This window comes from Pongo abelii, chromosome 22 (genome assembly GCF_028885655.2).
Source record: "Pongo abelii isolate AG06213 chromosome 22, NHGRI_mPonAbe1-v2.0_pri, whole genome shotgun sequence".
NCBI classification, from domain to species: domain Eukaryota; kingdom Metazoa; phylum Chordata; class Mammalia; order Primates; family Hominidae; genus Pongo; species Pongo abelii.
This window is the reverse complement of record NC_072007.2, coordinates 25,849,670-25,874,337: the sequence shown is the minus strand read 5'-3', so window position 1 is coordinate 25,874,337 and position 24,668 is coordinate 25,849,670. Positions and strand designations below refer to the sequence as shown.

General features: G+C 34.0%; 1 protein-coding gene across 2 annotated transcripts in view; it reads right to left on the bottom strand.

Moving 5' to 3' along the window:
• LOC100936428 (uncharacterized) overlaps positions 1–24,668 on the bottom strand; it is a 600,254-nt gene that overhangs the window by 555,752 nt on the left and 19,834 nt on the right. For both annotated transcript variants that reach the window (XR_008517427.2, XM_063720861.1), the window contains exon 3: positions 14,706–14,990. Coding sequence is in view for 1 of the 2 variants with exons in the window: in XM_063720861.1 (XP_063576931.1) it covers positions 14,706–14,990 (285 nt within the window). In the remaining variant the exon portion in view is untranslated. The remainder of the gene's footprint in view (positions 1–14,705; positions 14,991–24,668) is intronic.

The window sequence follows — 24,668 nt, the reverse complement described above, 5'->3', positions numbered from 1 at the left end:
TAAACTGAGACTGCCCCCAAATAAACCAGAACCTCTCATCACCATATCTACAAGGCAAATATTCACATGTTCTTATGCTGAAAGAGTTAATGTGTCACAGAAACTTAATGATTATTTGCTAGTTCCACAACACTATTACTTTACAAATAAAATCTGAGAACTCTAAGACTATACATTGATTTTTTAAAATCACAAACTACAAAATATTACTGCCTTTTTCCTTCTCTTACTATACGGATTTACAGCTTACATTTGCCTACAGATTCTATATGTTCTAAATGATTTCTCATATTTTAGGCAGGTTAAAAATGATTTGGATGATAATCTCAATTCATGTCTTTTGTACTATTCACCAAATCTCATACTATTTTCTTTCTCCCGCGTACAAGGAAAGAGTAGATTTCTTAGCCCCTAAACAGTTAGGTGGCACCATGTGACTAATTCTGGCTCATGAAATGTGACTAATTCTGGCTCACAAAATTTAGCTGCACCAGATACATGTTTTCCAAACTGTCACTGATCAGTCTGGCCACATAAATATATGATACAAGATATCATCCAATTCGGTGTAATATTGGAATGAACATTTAAGTAATGAACACTTAAGAAATGATCCATCTCACTCACTACTTGCTTGAAAGAATCTCAGCTATGGCAAAGACTAAGCTAAGTCAGAAAAATAAAATTAAATTATAAAGCTAAACTTCATATATTTCCTATGGTAGTCAGGAAAATCCAGGTTATACAATGGTAAAAAATGAATGTTGAAATTTCAGTAACTTATGTCATAAAAATCTTTCATCTTCACTTAGTACTCAGTGTATTTCACTTCATCCTTCACTTTGGTGCGGCTCCTTTCCAAGCAGAGTCTTAGAAATCCAGGCTGTTTCCATGCTGGAGCTTGGCCATCTCAGGACACAGGCCAGAGTCGGTGAAGTGACTCTGATGCCTTCTGATCAAATTTCATGAGCCAGAATTAGTCACATGCTGCCACCTAACCGTTTAGGGGCTAAGAAATCTACTCTTTCTTTGTACTCAGGAGAAGGAAAATAATATGGAATTTGGTGAACAGAAGCTAATCTTTCAGAAAGACATAGGAGGTTTTCAACCAACAAGCGGGTCTTTCTATACTTTAAACAAAGTGATACAGTATTATTTGTATGACTATAATGGCCGCTGCCCTCCAACTCAGCACGATGATGTTTGAAATACCGCAAATGAAATAAATGATTTCCAGAGGACAGGCTTAGCACAAATGTTTTCAATAGCCCATTCTGATTAGAAGAATGCATGAAATTGTTCTAAACAAAATGTCTCAAATTATAATATCATCTCTCTTTCTGGTGTCGTACATTGAGATAAGCAAAAATTTCATCACAGCCCTCTCTGAAAGAAACTACATTCTGAGGAATGGTACCAGTGAGTCGGGCTCTTCTTCCTCAGATTAAATATTTCAGTCACTTAATTTTTTTTTCACTATAAATCTGTTCTGAGGGCAAAAAAAAGAGAAAGGGCTTTAGAATCTGTGATTCACTATATTAACTATACTCATTAAAGTGATAGAGGACTAATGTGGGAGAAAATGTATTTAAAATCTAAAAATGTGATTACTTAAAGAATTTGGGGTAATAATTTTGATGGAAAGATAACTACTTCCAATACATTTGGTGGCATGTGAATTATTATAAAGAGTGATAATTAAAAGACTCAATCTACTACTTATGCCTAATAGATTGTGACTAACCATCTCTAAAGTTCTAATTTTGGAATTTTCTCTGATATTTACAATGTAATACAGGCATGCCCCTTAATTTCTTTTCTAGCTTTATACTATCCTTAATTATGAAAATAATACTCTTTTCCACAATGCATTAGAAAAAGATGGTATCTAGTGGATAAAATTGAACCAGTGAGGTAGGAATTTGAGTTTAAAGTTAGCTTTCGTCTTTAATTTCTCTTGTCTTTTCTTCTAAGGACTAAGTAATTGGCAGTTCATACAACTCTAAATACTTGTGTCCCACAGCTCCTTCCTAAGAAAGTTGCCACAGACAATTATTTTCATTAGACAAGTCTTGTGTCTACGACTCTGGCTTGAAGATCAGACTTAGTTCTCAAGGTAAAGATAACTGTGTGCTCAGGTAATCATATCATTAAGCATTTGAATTGGGATCACTTTGAGAGTAAAATGGGTAGCTAGAGCTATCACTAGTTTCACCTGGAAAACAGGCATAAACTTTGACCTTTTATGTTGGCTATTTGATATGGTTTGGCTGCGTCCCCATCCAAATCTCACCTTGAATTGTGGCTTCCATAATTCCCAAGTGTTGTGGGAGGGACCCAATGGGAGGTAATTGAATCATGGGGGTGAGTCTTTCCTGTGCCATTCTCATGATAGCGTATAAGTCTCATGGGATCTGATGGTTTTATAGAGAGGAGTTCCCTTGCACATGCTCCCTTGCCTGCCACCATGTAGGACGTCCCTTTGTGCTTCCTTCATCTTCTGCCATGATTGTGAGGCCTCCCCAGCCATGTGGAACTATGAGTCTATTAAACCTCTTTCCTTGATAAATTACCCAGTCTCAGGGATGTCTTTTTAGCAGCATGAGATGGACTAATACACTATTTAAAGAATAAGCTGTCCTCAGTTGGGTCTAACCAACTCAGGGGACTTAGCAAGAGACTGCACTTAAGGGGTGATCTGTGTACAACTACAACAAACTGACTCAACCAGTTCTTCTTTCCTGGGGAGTATAAATAAGTGGTATCCAAAAACAGGAGCAGAGGCAACTTCTGGGAGGCTCATTGTTGGCACGAGGGTACCAGAGCTGTTGGGTTCCAGGAGGACCTGCTGAATCCCAAAGGAAGGTGTTGCTCTGTGTCTCCATGAAGTTACTATACCTTTAACCTTAGGGATATGAAGCAGCTTCCTGAGATACCTCACTTCGATAGTTATCCTTATCACAAATTCCCATCATCTAATATAATTTGAAAGCAACTCCTCTCTGCAAAGTTAAGAGTATACACAATGCAGACTATCATTGGAATTGCATTGCCGTGGAAGGGAGTGGGTGTTACGGGATAGACAAATAAATGACCAGCTCACTGTAAATTTTGGGTTAAAAATTAGCCTTCCAGTGAAGCTGTATAATCAAGACTGTATGAATAATGAATTTTAGATGCTCATGAAAATGTGTTCACTTGAACATTATGCAATTTTTAAAAATTTCTATAATCAGAGCAAGTAATATTTTTTACCAGGCATCATAAAGACTGGACTAACCAATAGTTCATAATGTCTTGAAAACAGAATACCAAGTGAAAATTCAGAGGTTGAAAAAGAATTTTAAAGTTTAAAATATAAGACAATAGAATTCTTCTAAAATGTGTGTAAGAAGTCCAAATATGTGCTTTTAAATATTAGACTGAAGATTGTCAAGATCAAAGATTTGATCTACTGCCATCTAGTGGAAGTTTAATTTATATTAATTTATTAATGGCTGACCAAAAGAAGCAAAACCAAAACAAAACAACAACAACAACAAAAAGTCTAATTTTCGAACTCTAGGCAATGTGAACAATTATCTACTCTAGTGGCTTTATTCTCATGGAGTTATGAGGCTGTAATGAGGGCATCTTAGGCACCACCTAAAGTGCTTGAGGAGTAAGAGAATACAGCTCTGAGGTTCCCAACCCTAATCCAAACAGGGTCATTGCACTTTCTAAAAATATTTTGAGATTCTGAGTCGATTTTATTTAAGAAAGAATTCTACTTTAAAAAAAGTTGTTGAAAGTACTGATCTGGTCTCCTGTCCATCATGTAAATTGATAAACCAATAAACACTGGTTTTCCAATGTCACACGAATGACTAGTGGCATAGCTAGCAATAGATATGAGATCATCTGATTCCTATTCTCATTGAAATAATTTTGGAGTAACAAATAGACTTCAAGTGCAGTGATCTTTGTTCAATAGCACAAAGAGCTTATTTCCTTTAAAAATAGATTGTTTCCTTGATCGTTATTTAAAATAACTTGACCCTACTACCTCCCCTGCACCATTAGAACCCTGAGTGGCAACAGAATCTCAAAATAAATAAATGGAAATGAGATCGTGGCTGTAAATGGTAATTATATTATGTCAAAAACACCTTTAGAGTTACTTTGGAGCTCCCTAAAAATAACAATTAAAAAGTAGCTTGTAGAGGATATTTCCTCTCTTCTCCTTTAAATTTATGTGATGTTCAAGGTGGACAAAGTACTTTTGGGAAAAAAAGAAACTATAGCTTTTTAACATCGTTTTATATTTTATGAAACATAAAACTGTCAATTCTGCTGGAGTGCAAAGAAGTTATACTACTTGTCCCGAGTGAGTTAGAGTCTTTTCCCAGCTCTCCTGACTTCGTGTCCAGCAACAGAATGGATAAGTAAGAGATGCAAGAGGAAATAGGTTTATGGGGGGTCGCTATTATTGTTTTCCACATCTGTTTACTTAGGATGAGTGGAAGTTGGTCATTTTTGAGTTCTGGGAGGGAAGAGCTGGTTGAAAGGAAGGTGATGATACAGGAGAAGGATCATCGACGGAAAAATTCCATGAGGATTAAAGAGAGGGTATAACCCAGAGTATGTGTGGAGGGAAGAGATACTACTTCCCAGGAGCAAGAAAAGGCATCCACATCTATGACAGCATTGTCACTTTGACATATCTCTCTTCAATGTACCACAAAACATTTTTATGAAATGACATTGACGTATTCATATTCACTTCTATATATATCCTATATAGCCTCATATAATTTGTGAAGTTGTAAACCTAGGTTTTTAAATGCCCGTCTTATCAATTCTTTCATTTTTTATCTAAATGTACATCCCTTATATCATACCACATAATATTTTCTCTCTTCATGTTTAAAAACAAGATATAAATATTTACATAGTGAAACCTCAATATTATTCAAAAGACATATGTATTTTTAGAATTTGTGCAACTATGGTAATTTATATAGAGTAAAATAACTAAATATTTCAATTTTCTTACATATAACTCTAAAATTTTTCAAATTTAGAGCAGAGAAAATATTTTTATAATCAAAACTTTAAAAATTCAAATTTCAAAAAAATCTTGGTTTTTTTCTGAGTCTATCACAAACTGCTGTGTAAATCTGAGCAAGTTGAATATCATTTCTTTACACATTTCCTGGGCACATTTAAAAAACAAAGGAATTAAACAATTGTCTTAAGTCTATGTCAAACTCCAAACAGTTCTGATTTTATGATATAATTGTTCTCATTTTAAATATGTACTCTTAACAGATAAATTGCTTAAATATGTATTCTTAATATATAAATTGCTTATTATTTTTATGCACATAAGTCGTTTAAAATTTTAAAATATTCATGGGCTTTATGAAAAGCCAAATAATAAGAGAAGGTGCTTCCACAGGAGAGAAATCACTTGAAAAGCTCCAGGATACATTTAAAAACATGAATTTTATATATACAGGCAAAAATGACAATAACCTGTCCTCAGGGAGAAAAAAAAAGTTTCCAAAAACAAATAAGGTAGTACATTTTCCATGTACCTTTGTGTGTTAGCTAGAACATAAGAAGATCTCAAGGTATTAGAAATTTGGATTTCTGAGCTGCTTCTTGACTAAATAGAAACATAAAAATCATGGGCAGCTGGCACCATCAACTCCAGGAGGGCCTAAGATGTCAGGTAAGCTGTTGAGTGAGAGAAAGAAAAATGTACCCAGTAGGAATTCATGGTATAAAGTTAGCCTACATCATGGAGCAGTCTGAATAAAAACAGGCTGGGTTTTTAAATGAAACCTTCCTTTTGTCAAAGCAATTTGTATAAGAGAGCAAAATGTCATTGGTATAACTTAATAAATATATATTATTACCCTATAAAGGACCTCAGAACACAAGCTTTATGAGTACATCGGACTTTGTCTATTTGCTTTACTGCTGTGTCCCTCAGTGCTTATAGCAATGATTGGCACACAGTGCTCAACCAATATTTGTTAAATGAATTGACATGCTGGACTTCTTCCTGCTGTTAGTCTAGACTAGAGTACTAATGAAATCTGATGCTCAAATGAGTGAGTTTAGATCAACAATTACTCATTGCATGTCTAACACATATCAACAAAATTATCTATCACTGTAGTGACCACATTTGCAAAACTGAAACTCATGTTGCACAATCTGCAAAGTACAAATACTTTCATGATGACAACAGATTTGCATATCCAAAAAAATATAATTTTTACCAAAAAATTCAGAAATTAACTTTATATTATAGAATGGCCACATAATTTCTAATGAAAAATGGGTCACTACTGAAAATGAAAGAGGATACCCTCAATAATTACCCTGGTACAGTAGGCATAAACTAGACATATCCCCGGAGAAATGGGGTATATGGTCTCTCCAACAGCCCCCACGCTGAAGCCTATCCCTAGAGAAGTAATATGTTAAAAGCCCACTTTCTCAGTCCTAGAAAAATCAATTAACTAACAAAGGGAAAAAATAACTAAAATGAGTTTAATAAAAATTTTTAAAGACTCCTAAACCATCATCCTAGGAAGGTAATAGAAACGCTTAACTCCACTGCAAAATGAATATCTTGTAAGAGCTGAAAAGCCAAATAGATCTTATTGCACTATAATGACAAGCAAGACTATCTCTGTTGATGTTTAATAGGGTGTTAGGTAATTGCTGTTAAATAAAAGGAGAAACGGGTATTATTAAAAGGCAATATTACTATAAGATACCCCAAACAGAATGTGTAATTTCTTTGCTTTACTATTTATATACATAGTTCAAACAACAGGTACACCTACAAAATATCAAGGCAAAATTCAGTTGATCGTCATCTTCGTTATTAGCACCATGAAAGCATGGATAAAACTTGAAGGGAGTAATAACAAATTGTAATAGATTAGATGAAATTGTAAAAGCATCATAAAATTGGCACATAGGTGTTCAAATATGATGCTATTTATAGTATATTATTTTTCACCTTAATGAGACACCTGAAAATTAGCTGCATCGTTACTATTAATCTAAAAAGATTCATGCCTTTGAACATCCCTCTGCCTCAATCACTGGAAACACTTACTGATGCTCTTCTCTACCCAAATACGTCAGTTTCTCTCAGAGGTGGGGAAAGACAGAGATAGAGATGGAGGTGGAGAGAGGGAGCAAGCTCATGAACCTCTTTTTAAAATGAAACTATTTTTAGTTTCAGTCATTCCCAGGTTAAGATGAGAAAGAATTCTGATTTAATTAACTTGCATTCACAATCCCCTGAAATCATTCGAACTAATGGGTGTTTTAATGAGAAATATTTTTAAAGAATCTTGTCATTCTCTATTCTATAGAATACATCATACTAGAGTTTGCCTCCTCAGAAGCTTGCATTTTATTGAAGTCCTGTTGCTCTCATTGACGTTGAAACACACACTTGAACAGACTTTACAAAACCTACAGAAGAGAAAACCTAACAGAACTCCACAGGTCCTCTTCTTTAGCCCACACAATTATCTTTCCAGTTAGGCATTTCTATCTCCATTTCATAATAAGAAAAGTGAGGCTTGGAGCACTTACAAAGGATTTTAGATCAGGTCTTTGGATTAGAATCTATTATTTTCTTCCTGAGTACAATGGAGATTGTTAAAGGAAAGTCTATGTGATCAAGTATCTGATTCTTGAACACTAGACACTTGGACTATGGATTAATTGTCTTTACAGAATGCCACTAACTAGGAACCTAACCTCTGGTCATTCTAGGGTACCATGGTCTAAAATATTAGCTCTACCATCGAGCTTTGCAAAAATCAGAATAAATGGTTTCGTGTATTTTTACATGTGACTTAGGACATTTGTATTTTCTGATATACACACTGAGCAATGGAGGAAAAAGTAGAATCAATGGATTGAATATTATTAGTTGCCTGAAATTGTAAACTTATATAGATATTATTAAAATAACATACAGTCTTTTTAAACAACTTTTTAAATGAAACCAATATTTGATGGGATAAAACTGATGATTATAACAACGGTTGACAGCTTGTTCAAATAAAAGGAAAACTTGGTTAAAGAGGTGGAGTAAAATTAAACTTTAAAAGTATTTATGAAGCATAAATACATCTCTGGTATAGCACTTAACTACACTGTATTAATATTTATTTAAATATATACAAACGCATACTCTCTAACTACATTCTGTACTTTGAAGAGTAAAGAACATGAATTTACACATCTTTATAACACCATCCTTTGCAAAAATGCACTAGAATCCTCACAGTCTTATAAGGTAGGTACTATTGCACAGATGAGAAAACTGGGGCCCGGGGAAGTTATGTAACTTGTCCAAGGTTATGTATCTACTAAGTCATGAAGTTCAGAATCAGAACCAGGCATCTGTACAGAGATTTTATGCTCCTAACCACTTCTCATAGTGCCTCATGGAGTTAAATGATCACTAAGTAGTCATTGACACTATTATCTCTAGTTTTCACTGTGTAAAAATTAACATTCTGAAAATAAATGCTTTAAGTACTTTACTAGTACTTAAGTCCTATACTTTAAGTGCTTTCTCAGTAAGTTCAGAAGCAATGAAATGAACTGCTATGTTGACCTTGATTCTTTCCCACAAAGGTAATTATTAGTAATGCGAACATCAAGGAATCTTGGGAGAAAAAATAATATCAAATTCTAACTGTACCAGAGAATAGCGTAAGGCACAGGCAAAATCAGAATATGATCCTTCAACCTGCTATTGAGGTCTTTACACCACATGCATGGGCCTAGTGGCCCCCAAACACAGAGATCATAGTCCTCCTTCACCCTGCATTCCTTAAACCTTCCAAGGAGCACTATATTCAGTTCTAGGTATCAGGATCATAGAAGAGGCACATGCGCAGTGGAGAGCGCAGTGGAGTGGAGTTTCATTCAAATGAGAATCACAGGGGTCAAAACTTTTGCTTTTCTAGATTTTTTGAAAAGAAGGTACCATAAATTATGTAACCAAACTAAACACCTCAATTATACATGAACATATATTGATGTAGTGTTTTCATTATGAAAATCAATAACAATGTTGAAGTTGGAGTTCATGAGAGGCTCGTTTTATTGCCTGCACAGTTTCTGGCATATAGTAAGTGCACAACATTGTTCTAGAAAGAAATAGAAAATTGAGAAAGAAACTGGACAACGTTTCATCAGGAAGCTAAGAAACTACACAATTCTGTTTTCTCCTTTCCCTTCCCCAAATTAAGCTGATTCCCTGAAAGTCAACAACTTGTCAGCTATGCCCTCTAGTCTTGACCACTGTAGATAAAAACTAAAAAATCTAGCATTAGGCATAAAATGTATTACTACATATTCAGTAATTGTAAGATTCCTTTAACATCCCGTGGACTGCAGTGGGTTGTAGACACAAGATGTGTAATCAGGAGTGAGAAACTGAACTACCTTAAACGCCTGGATAGTCAGGGTCTAAATAAGCCAAAGTGACATTCTGCAACTGCCAACTTAATGAGAATTAATTTTGTCATAAAATAGGTGTTATATTTAATAAATAAAATATCTAGGAAAAAGAGGAAATGGAAACATTTAGTCTAATACTTATTTTTAGTAATTCAGACTTACAAAGACATTTTAGTAGTAACATGACCTTACATTTACCTGGTATGTCACTGTTTAGAAATTGTTTTGGTGTGCATTACCCAAATGATCTGATTGGATGCAGAAATACCAAAATATAAAGAAAATATTCATGTAGATATTATTGCGAAGTCAATAGCTTTCAAACTGACCTATAAAATACTAAGGTAAAAATATATGTGAGCATTTAAAAAACTGAACCAGATACACCATTAATGAATGTAATATATATTAAAAAATCTGTTTCTACAGCAAACAGCAAAATCACATATACTGATTATTCAGTTTGGAATGATTAGGAATGCATGCTCTCAAGTCAGAATCCTTCGTTCAAATCCCTCTTTTGCTGCTTGTTAGTCATGTGACTTTGAGGAGTGGCTTAGCCTTTTTGAAACTCAATTTTCTCAGTTTTGTAAAATGAGGATAGTAATTATACCAAAGGATTGATTTGAGAATTAAATGAAGGAACGTGTGCATAGCACATAGTGCAGCATATGGCATATAGTGCAAATATTAGGCCCCAGCAAATATTAGCCATTAACTCATAGCCTTTTGTTCCTCCTCTTGGTTCAGCAACCAGTTACAGAGCAACCTCACTGATCAATAACAAGATGTGTTATCTTCAGTTCGTGGAAATACTCGGTAAACACCTAAATATATTGATAGTGCTTTTAAATCATGTTGTAAGGGTTAAGCAGGAAAAAAAGCCAGAATATGCAAATGTTTTAGGTCAGTTTTATCTATTTCTTTGCCATCTTACAAATAAGCAATTCTTAATCACAAACTTAATAGTTTTGCTGTGTAAGCCTATGCCGTAATATTTACTCCACTTTCCTAACTCAATAGTTAATTTTGGAATAAGGACTGTACAATTATGGTATCAATAAGTACCAGTATGGGGGAGGGTGTTTCATTATTTCTATCTTGTTTATCATTGCTTTAATAAATTTAGAAAAACAAAATAGTATTCAAATGCACATGGCTGTCAGTTACCACGTCTCAAATTAGGAAGTGAAGTAACATTTTCTTTAAGATGCTTTACATTTTCTCAGTCACTCTCTGAACTCTTAACTGTAATTTTCTAAACAGAAGATGCTGGACAGAGTCCTACTATTTTTATTGTCTTTGAGAAACATTCGTTTCTAAGTGGGCACAATTCATCTCTCAGTATTTACAAGGTCCAGAATTATATTTTTAAATAATTGGCTAGATGCAAATATCTCATCTTTGGGATAACTGGAGACTTAAGCAGAATAAAAAAGATTAAGAATAACAGTATAATTCATTGGTTAAAAAAAGTTCAAACTGACCCACCCAAATCTATTTAACCAATCTTGTCATTAAGATACAATATCTGTATTAACTGAATTCAGAGCTAGAAAAGTGAACACAGATATCATTTCCATTTTTACTTCATCATAACCATAATTATTTTTAAAGAATACTAATATAAATGATTATTTATTAGGACCCAATTGCATTATTGTAGGATAGTGGAAAAATACAGCTCAATAAGGTCCAGGCTCCCATTTTTCCCTATGATATGTGAATGCTACATACAGTATTAGATTACATAAGTGAATGTAATTTATGTTAGTACTATAAAATTGTATAATCCTATCTTGCTGGTTTTTAACATGAAGATTATTTGGTAGAGTAAAAAAATATTGACCCAGTCTTTCCGAATTCTTGATAGCAGTCTTAGCTGTCCCGGGAACTTGAAAGTACGTATTTTGAACAAGATACTTTTCCTCTCTAATACTTTTACAAAATAAAGACTTAAGCTGATTTCAAGCTCTGAAATTTCTATTTTTCCAGATATAAAAGTAAAGATATATATATTTTCTAATTATTTCATTCTCTTCTCATAAAATGTAGTGAAAAACAGTTTAAAAAATATTTTTAAACCTAAAGACAATTTTCAAACATTAACAAAAATATCGTTTGCCAAAACATTAATTTCCCCTTAGCAGTAGTACAATAACCAAAAGTATAAACTTAAATAGATAACTAACATAAAATCAATCATGCTTTGGCATTATGTTATCAGATTATATCAAAAACACCTAGAAATCACTCAAGATGATTGTACTAGTTTACAGATTAAAAATACATACATTAATTATAACGCTGACATGGGATTCTATATTTCCTGATTTATTATGCTTTGTAAAGCATTTCAACATTCCATGTTAACTGCTTACCTTTTCCAAGTAATTTTTCATATCATGAACAGTAGAGCTGGATACTGTAATTTGCTTATCATGGTTGCTTGAATCTACATAAATTTCACCTATTTTTAAGTTTTTAAACACCAACTAAGTTGGCTTAATTTTATATTTAATAAACAAAATGATTTGCATTTCCTTACAACTGGCTATTTAAGAAAAATAATACAAGGACCATTTAATCTGAGCTTTATTATGAAGGGCCAGTGAAATAAAAGGCTTAACATTGATGAGGTAAAGCTGACATCAACTGGTACATAGTGGTAATAGTTGACAACGATAATCGTAATCCCCAGAATTTGTATGATCCTCCCTCTGCAATTTATAATGTACTTATAATTCATTAATTAAAACATGGATTTAAACCTTAGGAGCATCATTCATTATTCTTAGAGCTGGGGGTGGAAGAATTCAATGTGGTCTCTGTCCCCAAGGGGCTTTCAGTCTAGTGGCAAAGATATACACACATGTGGCCCTACAGCAATACTGACTGGCACACAGGCAATAAAGGAGATGAAAAGGGGTGGAGAAGTGAGAGATTCTGGTCGTGATGATTTGGAGAGATTTCACAGAAGAGGAGACATTTAACCTGGTCCTTGAAGCAAAAAAGGATCTAGACTCTTAAAAAATGGGAAGACATTTCACACAAAGAGAAAATCTCTATGCTGGCATTGTCTTGAATTTTTGAATGTAGGAGAAAATGGAAAGAAATTAAGTGATCTGATCCAGGTGATAACAAGAGAAAGAGTCAGAGGTACACTATAATTTTTAACTCCGGGGTCAAAATGGTTCCTGCTATATTACATTGCTTCCTTCTCAAGGGGAGACAATTTCTCTGCTTTCACAACCACCTTCGCCCCCCCATTTATTTCTCCACGTTGCTACACCCTTTACAGGACCTTGCTAGGATGTCCACAGAAAAACACAGAGGCAGCCACGTCTTCACAAAACACATTACATTTCGGCTGTGTCTAAAAATCAAATGAATACATGTAGGTATATTTTTGGCCCCCTTTCCTCAACATTCTCCATCATTTCAAAGGAATGGCAGTTTGCGCTGTCGCCACATGGCACACTCAATAAAATGTTGATCCATTCCTTTAAACCTTCCATTTTTCTACTTCAGTTTGTCAAGTGTTCCCAGTTCCAAGAAATCATAATTCATACTGTGCGGGAGGTTGCAGATTTTTGGCTCTGGAGGTTGTGCAGATGTTATTCCTTAAGGAAGACGATCGTGATTGCCTATGTGAGTAATGGCTGTGATTCGGCTAGAAGCCAAAAGTTCTCTTATAGCAGAATGTATAAACCATTCTCCTACTGAAAGAAGGCCCCCAGTAGGATAATATATTATTACACATGATTCAAATTACAGGATCTGCAGCAGGGGAGCTCGTGACTGATTCAGGACAGTCGCCCCCTGAATACTGATGATGGGATGATGGAATGCCTCATGAATTAAAAGGGCCATGGTTTCTCATCTAAATCTTTCATATGCTTTAAAAAGTGACTATGCCTATCATTGCACTCTCTAAGCTTCTTAAACAAATCAGGCACTATTATGAAACAATTGTCAACATTTTTTAAATTCCATGTTTTTGAATAATTATATTCAAAACATCCTTTTAAAAGAAAGATAATGAAGCTTCACCTTCTCTGCTAGAAAACTGTGCACCTTTAATGCAAATATGCAATAAAGATATGACTTAATAGAAATTGCATTGAAGTGTGACCCAGTTTTGCTCTCTGGGATTTTATAAAGCAACGTGAAATCTTCACATGCCACATGTTCCAGCCTCTTTAAGTTATCTATAGAACAAATGACTTTATCCCTGACAACTAAATACAAATGTGCAAGGCAAAATTGTATTTCCACAGGTTTTCTGCAGATTAATGAACTCATTTGTGAACATTATTTAATTTGATCTACTTTGGTTATGTAACAATCCTATAAATTTGCTAAAGGTATTACATTGCAAATGGAGACCAGGCATTTTTATAGAAACACTAAGGCAAATGTTAAATATTACACATTTTAAAAAAACAAACTGTATTACTGCAATATATTCTGAAACAATATGTAAGCTGGTCCCTTAACTTCTTTTCAAGCTGGTTCTCGTATTCAGTTTTTCTAGTAAATGGATGCAAATCAGGTGCATTGTGCTGGGATGGGAAGGGGGAGATTTGTCCAGAAATGACCTCAGTTCTATTCATTAATAAAATGACAATGTTGGCTGAGAGCAGTGGAGAATGAAATATAACAAGAGTGAACTTTCCTCCATGTGACAGATGCATACAAGTGCTTTTTGGATAAAGCACTGTATGTAAAATGGCCACTGCAGCATAAAATCTGGAAACGTTAAAGGAAGTTCTAAGATACAGATTGTTTGAAAAACCTGCAACTTCCACGGCAATGTAACCCTTATTCTCTGTTACCTTGTACAATTCTGAACCCCAACTTGGAGAAGCATGTATTCATTCATAAGAAGAGGGATCAGACAATATAAACAGAGGTTTGATGTTGTTAAGAATTTTTTTTAAGAAAGAGAAGATAATTTTTGCAAGTTCAAAACAAAATAGAATTGTACCCAGAATCACTTTCAGTGACAGCAGACACCAATGGGAAAAAAAAAAAGGTAAAAGCCATCAGAGAGAATGTAGCCACATTTTTGCATAGCGGTTTAAATTATGCCAGCAGAATAATTAATGGAAGGACCTAATATGGAAGGGGGAGGGGGTGACAGGAAAGGGGGAAGGCTATGTTAAACAAAGTTCATTACTGCATGATGTAAATGAGTTTCTCACCAATGATGTCACTGATTGGCTGAGCTGCAGAGCTGGCTTCGAGCATGGCCGGATTGGCTGCTAGCTCTTCTGGTGCCTGCCTGCTCGGGCAGCGGTTGAACCAGATACTTTCTGTCTCTCTTGTTGTCGTTTGAAGCAAATCTTGTTCAGCCCAGCTGTGTCTCCATAGTAGTGGCACCCTAAGAGAGAGTCTCCCTCCTGCTTCCCACAGCTCGTCTGTGAGGCGGTCGCTGCTGTGAAATACCAGCCCTTGGCACCAAGCCCAGACAGCGTTCTCAGATCCATCTATAACACACACATACAAAAAGAAAAATAGAAAAAAAAAAAGCAGTTCTTTCATCTGAATTGCATCCTAAGGAGGATTAAGAAGGCTTCTATTGCTACTGATTTGTGTTCCTTCAATTTGATGGTTAAAATAGTTTTTGAAATACAGTATCTTCTCATCTGCAGTAGAACACCATTGGTTAAAATTGGTTAAAAAGATGGGGGGAACCCCCCTCTCCCATGTTTACCTTGATTACAGAAAAATAAATCTTCATTTTCTTCCTAAGCACCGTAACTGATGTTTTTGGTCCCCTATCAGAATTTTTAAACTCTCACCAGATTTCTAATTACAGCCGAGTCATTATTTTTCAGGTTAAGACAAGGGATCTTAATTAGCATTCTTTTTTAGCTATGCGAAATGAGACAGGGCATGAAACAGAAACGATCTATGGAGAGGCAGAGAGAGAGAAAGAAAAAAAATCTGTGCAGCTTTTACAGTTGAGCTGACACCCCCTCCTTCCCCACTCTCCCTCCACCCCCCTTGCAAAAAAGAATGCAGTCATATGAACTTTACCAGACAATGGAGTACCTACAGGCTCTCCCCTAGACAAGTCCTTTATAACCAGCCAGTGCTATGTGCTGCAGACAGTGGCCAATCGGCAGGCTCCTTTCTGCAGCAGGGACACAATAGGTGCATTGGCCACACTGTCCTCCTAGACCCTGACAGCAGTTCAGGTTCATTTATTGTACACTGGAAGGCACATATGTCTTTAATATTCACTATGAAATTATCAGTGCGACTGCCTTTATTTCACCATAATTACATCAACCTAATTACCGCGCACAAGCTGCAATAGCACTGTTTGCACAGAGTGGCGCATAGCCATGCATGCCGTAAAAATATGCATGAACATACTTGCTTATTTCAATAATAAAATCCACCAATTTTCTTCTCACAGCTTCCTCCAGAATACTTCAGTGGAATATAGCCATCGCTTTTCCCCTTCAAAAGAAAAAAGCCTATGTGTGTGTATTATATATACATATACATACATATACAGATAATATACATTATTTAAACATTTTCCTAGTCATTTATTGGGGTGAAGTACGGGAGTAGAATCTAGTCAGTAAATACAAGGTCATTAAAGACCTAAGGCATTTCCCCCGTATTACTAGGCATCGGAGTGAAGGAGTAAGTGAATCTGCATGAATCACTGTAGTCATGACTACATGCCGATTTATTTTGAGTCTAACTGTCATGCACATCTGCATATGCCTAATTTATGTATTTTTATATTACATAATTATGTCATGCCTTGAAACACTGACTCAAAATGCTTGAAAAATTAAATCTTAGCTTTTTGTGTATTACTTCAACAGAGTTAGGCACAGTCTGTGGTAGAAACTGTCTGCTTTTTTATTTTATTTTATGCATGTTACATTTACATATTCATGAACACAAAAGCTGTTATGACCGAGGATTCTGCAGCAGGAGATGAGAAGGCACAATCCCGCATACAGATGTATTAATTTCTAGGGGAAGAATGGCAGCCTATGATGACCAGGAAGAGAAGATGTTTGGGGGTTTCATTTGGGGTTTACCTCATTATATAATAAATGATGTCGCTAACCTGCCAACAAATGTTTAAGTATAATAAACTTGGAAAGTAAAGCCAATTTGTATTATTCGTGGCCATTCATCCACACTGTAAAAAAAAATAAGCATTTTGAAATGCAGACTTCTGACTCAGGTCCTTGCAGGTAAAATAAAGGGGGTATGCTCAGAAGCTGCTCATTATTTCACAATTTACATATTTCTTGCTCCAAATCAGAATGCTAAGCTTTAAGCTTTGATTATTTTCTAAGTTGGAATTTTACCAATGTTTGCCTGTATTTATTGATGTATTTTCATTTCTAGCTCATGATTCTGTAATCAGGAATGCAATTCATCATTAAAGTAGGCACATTAGGAGAAACAGTAACCTATTTATACTCACAGGGCTGTATGTTTATAACATACACTCATTCCAAAGAGAAAGAATCCCAATCGTTTCTTATAAATTTTTATAAATTTATATTTTGTAGTCCTGGTTTTTAAATATATGTAAAATTTGTATCATAAAATGTATTCCAGTTGCTTTTGAATTTTATAAGCATTTTAAAAGCACAGCTCTTCTATCTATACTTTCCAAAAATCAAGTTTTAATAGGAGGGATGGGGAAGGCAAATTCCTAACTAAACCAAAAGATCATACAGCTCAATCATAAAAAACACAAATAATATAAGAAAATACTGCATTTTTATTCCTGAACTGCTACACACATTGAAATCAAAATACCTGAAATCATATATGTAAATTAGTTGCTTGATAAATAATGTAAAATCCTTTTTTCTCTAAGTGAATGCAGGTAGTTTCAGAAAAAAGCAAAGCTTATGCAACTACTTGCCTTGCCTTTTGGTGATTTTCCTATTAAAGGCAAATTTGCCTAAATATTTGAATTAACCATAAAAATGTACTAGTAATAAAATTAACTTATGTAGACCTCATTCCTCTCTCCCTTGTCACTTTCACACACACATATATATATACATATGTGCACACATATACATATATGTCATATATGTAAATACGCATATGTATAAAACTGTGGCTGTCCTTTTTATTTCATAAGAATGTGCAACTTTTCTACCCACTCATCCCAATTCTTTGATCTGACATTGAATAACAAAAAAAAAAGCTTAGGAAAATCAAAGAGGTCATACTTAACTGTGACTTGACCATTTTGCTAAGTAAAAATCAAAACAGAGTTCAAACTGTCATAATATCACATAGATTTAGATCCCACCAACACATAGAATGTGTTTGGAAACTACTGTTATTCAAAGAATTTTACTGAATATATTAATTTCATAAACAAGATTAGTGGATGATTCATATCTGACTCATTTCACAAAATAGTATTTGTAAACAAACAAACACTAAAAATATGGGAGGCCTTTCTTAAATACAATTCATTAAACCAGACAAGCTAGGCTTCCTACTTAGAAACACTCTGCCATTGAGTTGCTAGACATACTTGAAAAAAATATTGCATTTCGTATGGTATTCTACTATCCAGTTTTTACTAGCCCTCTCAGATCCCAAACACAAATTGCAATGATGAGATTTTAATATACTACTCAAATTTGAAATAATTTTGCAATAAAATTTTATTTGGAACCACTTTACTAGGTAAGTTAAACAAAAAGTAGACCTTAGAAATTTAAACCATCCTTTTATATAGGACATCCAAAGAAAGTTAGTAACTAGTTAGTGTATTTCCACCCTATCATGCTGCTATCCTTTATTAAAATACGATTCTGATCTGCTGCTGTCAGGATATTTTTAATTGGTTGAGTTTTACTATAGATAAGGAATTTATGACCTCCTCCCATAACATCAAAGACATGCATTTATAAAATAACTGTATGGAGAATATAAACGTCATCTATGTTCCCAGGATGAAGGAAAGCAAACTTCTTTACAAAGATCAAAAGCCCAACCTGAGACGTACAATCATGATGATCTCACCAAAAGAGTGAAGTCTGCACAAATTGGCTGTAAGAATATGAAATAGCAGCCAATCGCATTAACTTTATGAATAATACAATGCATTCTATAAGAAGAGTGAACTTGAAAAGAGACACAAAAATAATAAAAAGCAACTTGTCTGTCTGCTCATTGACTTATTCTTATAAAAAAATCTTAGTTTTAATAAGTATGGAAAATATTCATCAGCATGAAGAGACCACTGTTTATCCCCCATCTACAAAATGACAAGCATTCAGATGACAGAACAAGATGCAGCTCATCATCAGAATGGCCCTAAATATCTGACTCCTTTTTGCCCACAAACTTATAGATTAAAAATTCAGTGTTCATGCTTTGGATTTCAAATACACAACCCTTGAACTCTTTAATAATGATCATCTTTATAGGATGTGAAAGGCATAAGACTTTTAAAGGTGTCATTGATGGTTCAATTAGTCTACACTCTGATACCAAAAAACACTTCTCAGTGCATAGTTATGGTTGATCTTGTTTATATTGACCTCCAAAAGGTGAACAGTGTATCCCTGTGGGAAAACATGGCACCTCAATTTTTAAAACTGGCTTCTTCTCTTGCAAAGTTCCCAAACTGTTTTAATGGGATTATTTACTAAAATTTAATGGGATTAATTACTTCATAAAGATAACATAATAAATCATGACATCTAAATACCCAAAGGAAAAGAAAATCTTCAAGCAGATTAACCAGCTAACGAGAAATATTTTATTAGAAAAAAACAGCCACAGGTTTCAGCAACTTTTAACTTGAATCTTATGGTCTATAATTACTATGATTTCTTTTCCTATATACAAGAAACAGCAGAGAACTTTAGAAAGAAAAACGAAAACTTTTCATCTAAGAAGTTGCCACCAAGTATCTAGGACTATCTCATTGTCTCTGAGTAATGATTTTCATGCAAATAAAAATTATTTTTAATATCCAGATGAATTAGAAAGAAATACTATCTGTGGCCCGGCACGGTGGCTCATACCTGTAATCCCAGCACTTTGGGAGGCTAAGGCAGGTGGATCACATGAGGTCAGGAGTTCGAGACCAGCCTGACCAACATGGTGAAACCCTGTCTCTACTAAAAATACAAAAATTAGCCAGGCATGGTGGTACACGCCTGTAATCCCAGCTACTAGAGAGGCTGAGGCACGAGAATCTCTTAAACCCGAGAGATAGAGGTTGCAGTGAGCCAAAATCACACCACTATACTCCAGCCTGGGCAACAGAGTAAAACTCTGTCAAAAAAAAAAAAAAAAAGAAAGAAAGAAGAAAAAGAAAGACATGCTCTACTCAAGCTCAAGCCATAGACCAAGTCCAGAATTATATTACGCAGTAGTTATTAAATTAATGATTAACAAGAAAGTTGTCAGATTGCATCTCACAATCTGCATGTAGTGTAGTAGAAAAAATTGTTCACTCTATACCACAGATGCGCAAAGGAAACATGGTTTCTTCATTTTCTAAAAGTGATCTAATTTTCATTATATGCTCTACCCCACTGGGTAATTAGGGATAAGGAGAAGAAATTAAATTTGCCAATTAATTTATCTCTTTGCTTTTTGGTTTCAACAGCCTCTTCTGAGTTATTTCCTCTTAGGTGACAGATAGATGGTCCTCCAAAATTTTCCACATCCTGATCCCTAGAAACTGCATATATTACATTATGTAGCAAAGGATAATTAAGGGTCCTGGTGGAATTAAGGTTGCTAATCAGTTGACATTAAAATAGGGAGATTTTCCTAGATTATCTAAATGGATAAACTGTGATAAAATTATTGCTTTGGTGGGAAACTGGTGAAAGTACTAAATTCAGGTAGACTAGAAAGTGAGAGGTGATATCATGATATGTAGGATAATCTCTAAAATAATAATGTAGGAATTTATTACTGCAAAGTTATTAACAAGATGAATAAAATTTAAAAACTGATTAATCCAAAGAAAGGCAAAAGAAGAAATACTAAGTGTAACAACTAAAAGACAATCAAGAGTGTTGATTTAAAGCCAGTTTTTCAGTAACTACATTAAATATATTCATAAATATTGAACTCAAGGATTTTTAGACTAAGTATAAAAACATATTAACTGTGTGCTGTTTATAAGAGACAAACTTTAAATATAAGTATAGAGATCAATTGAAAGTAAAAAAGATGAAGAAAGAAATCCCCAAATACTACATTAAAAAAAAAGAAACAGATTACAATGATATGAGACAAAGAATCGAAGAAAAAAAAATTATAGAAAACAAATAGGGCATTTTGTAATAACAAATATGTCAATTAAATAGGAAGACATAGCAGCTTACATTTTTATTAATCTATTATCATAATTTCATAATATTTTAGAAAAAACTGGACATCTCCTAGAAGGATTATTTTAAGAACAAAATTAACCAATATGACTTTATCAATATATAGAGGACATGTCAATAAAAAACTTCAGCATATATATTTCACCCTTTTATAATTACATGCAGAATATTATTTTTAGAAATACTTAATTGAAAAAGATGTTGGACCATAGTGTAAATACCAGCAAATTTCAAAGGATTGTAATTATACCATATATTTTATCAGACCAAAGTAGAATTAAACAGATAAACAGTTATAAAGATAATTCAAAAGTAAAACTATAAGGATAGTTTGAAAATAACACTTATAAAAATAACTCAAAAATGTCTACAAAATTGAAAGTTATGTAACATATTATAGTTAACCCATGTGTCAGAGAAGAAAACAAAATGAAAATTAGAAAATGTTTTCAACTGCATAGTAATAAAATATAACCTGCCAAATGTGTGAAATGCATGTAACTGTAACAGTGATTTAAAAAATCCTGTAGAAGTAAATATGCATATTTTTGAAATGCTAAAATTTAAGCTTTTATTCAAAGAAGCTAGAAAAATAAAAACAAGTTAATCCCAATGAAAGTAAAAGAAAAAATAATTAACTGCAGAAATCAATGAAACAAAAAGCAGTCATAAAATAGAGAAACTCAATAAAGAAAAACAGTGGTCCTTTGAAAATAATTTAAAATAATAAATACCTAACAAACATATATTATGAAAAAGGAGCAAGATAATACCAACATCAGTAATGAAAAAAGAGAACATGGCTACAGATACTAAAGGCATTAAAAAGGTGTATAGAGGATATTAGAAATAGCATTGCACCAGTAACTAGAAAACCTAAATGAAATGGATTAATTCCTTAAAGAACACAACTTACCAAAATTCGCACACAAGAAAACAAAAAACATGAATAATCACATATTGAACCTGAATTAAGCACCTCCCTAGAAAGAAAACTCCAAGACCAAATGGCTTTACTGGTAAAATTTTTCAAAAATTTAAGATAGTCACAATACCAATCTCATAACAAATCATTCAGAAACCAGAGAATGATGGAACAATTGCAAACATTTTGTGAGTCTGGCATAACATTGATAACAAAGCCTGACAAAAATTTTACACACAAAAAATGAAAACTACAGAACAATATTTTCATAAATATCTAAGCAGAATGTCTAAACAAAAACTTGTGCCTTGAAGTCATGTATATATAAAAGGATAAAGCATCCTGACCAAGTAGAGTTTATTCTAGGACTGAAATGTTTTCATTTTTTAAAACCATCAATATAATTCATTGCATTAAATAATGAAGAATCAACACCATGCATCCATCCTAATAGATGCAGAAAATTTGTTTGATCAACTTTAACATTTATTCAATATTAAAACTCTTATCAAACTAGTAAAATAAAGATATTTTCTTAGCTTATAAAAGATAGATAGATAGATAATAGATGGATAGATTCTTAAAAGTAAAATATTGAATGCTTTTCCCCTTACCTCAGAAACAAGATAATAATCTCCACTATTGTCACTTATGCTCAGCATTGTGCAGTTCTCAATATGTAGGAAAAGTCAAGAAAAATGATATAAATACATCAAAGTTTCATGTAAAATTGTCAATATTTGGAGATGACTTGATAATGCATAATAGAAATCCAAAACATACAAATCAACTATTAGAATTAATAAGTAAATGTATCAGAATATAAAGTCAAACTACAAAAATTAATTGTAGTTTTGTATACCAAAACCAGTTAAAATATTAAAATTTTAAAATTCCCTTTTAACAATACCATAAAAATAAATCTTTAGCAATAAATCAACAAAAAGTGCAAGACAGACTACTGTAAAATATTACTGAAGAAATTTTAAAGAACCTAAATAAATCAAGATATATGTCATGTTTATGGATTCTAATTTTTAATATTAGAATCACATCAGTTCTGTCCAATTTATCAATAAATTCTATAAAATCAAAATCACCATGTTTTGGTGAAAATTAATAGTTGATTCCAAAATTTATACATAAAAGCAAAAGGCTTAGAATAGCCAAGATAATATCAAGACTTCTAATCAGATATCAAGAATTACTATGCAATTAAACTAATTAAGACTGTATTGTATTTGTGCAAGAGCAGACAAAAAAAAACCAGCATCAAACAGAATAGCGTTCCAAAGCAGATCCACTCATAAACAATTTTCTGATAATATACTATAAATATTATTTTTTTCTCTTTTTATTCAGAAGTTTTCCAGTGATTGTGTTAAACAATTAGATATATATGGTTTTTAACACCCTGTATAAAAATTAATTTATAGTGACTTATAGACCCAAAATTGAAAGAAAAAAAAAGTTTCTATTTAAAAAACCTAGGACAGTTTTTTTATAAGCTTGGGGTAGACATATATTTAAGAAACAGCAAAAAGTGACTAGCCATATTGTTAATAAAAGAATAATAAATTATGTTGTATAAAATTAGGAAGTTATATTCATCAAAAGTCACCATTTAATAGAGTAAAAAGGCAAGTACAAAAGATTGATTGCATTAATGTCCCCAATTTTTCATGCTTTTTCATGAAACTTTCAATTCCTCTTACTACAGAGGTAGAGATTTTACTCCAACCCTTAATTTCGTATCAGCTTTCTGATTTGCTTTGGCCAATGGGATGTTAACAGATGTGACAGACAGCTAAAGAAAGCTGAAAGAGCTGACCATTTCTGTTTCAGCTCTTGTTTGTCTGCCATGATTATAAGAAAATACTGAAACTTGCTTTCTGGAAGATGAAGCATGTGGAGCAGAGTTAAACTGCTTCAGTTTCACCAGATACAGCCATGGTGGATCAGTCAATAGGCAGCCAACCCAGACATGTCAATGAGTCCAGCTAGGAACGGTAGAGCAGCTTGTTTTCCCACAGATTACCACAAATGCACGAGAGAGCATGAAACCATCCGAAACTTAGAGAATCTCAAGTTAAATAAGTGCTATTGCTCTACGACTCCTGGATTTTTTTATTGTCTGTTTTTTGACAATATTATGGAAAGAGATAACTTATATAGCAAGAAATATATTGCAAGAAGGTTCAGTCCATGCAATATATATAAAGGGGTCACATTCAAAATATATAAAGAATTCCTGACCGGGCGCGGTAGCTCACCCCTGTAATCTCAGCACTTTGGGAGGCCAAGGTGGGCGGATCACAAGGTCAGGAAATCGAGACCAATCTGGCTAACACGGTGAAACCCCGTCTCTACGTGCAAAAAATTAGCCAGGCGTGGTGGCGGGCACCTGTAGTCCCAGCTACTCAGGAAGCTGAGGCAGGAAAATGGCGTGAAACTGGGAGGCGGAGCTTGCAGTGAGGCGAAATGGCACCACTGCACTCCAGCCTGGGCAACAGAGCAAGACTCCGTCTCAAAAAAAAAAAAAAAAAAAAAGAATTCCTACAAATAAGTAAAGAAAAAAATGTAGGCAACCCAGTTAAAAATGGGAAATAGAAATAAGCAATTCACCAAGGATATAAAAATTTAAGCTACAATTAGATACAACTACATAGCTAACAAAATTGCAAAAATTCAGATTAACATTACTGATAGCAGCAGTGGCCCATATGAAGCCGCTGCTGCAAAGATGCTGGCTGCAGCGGGAAGAGGCATGGCTGGGGCTGCGTGCTCTAGCAGAGCTGGTGGGAGCTGGGAACAGGTGGGAGTTTCTCTCCCTTCTAAGTTGGTGGGGTGGGAGCCCCCCTACC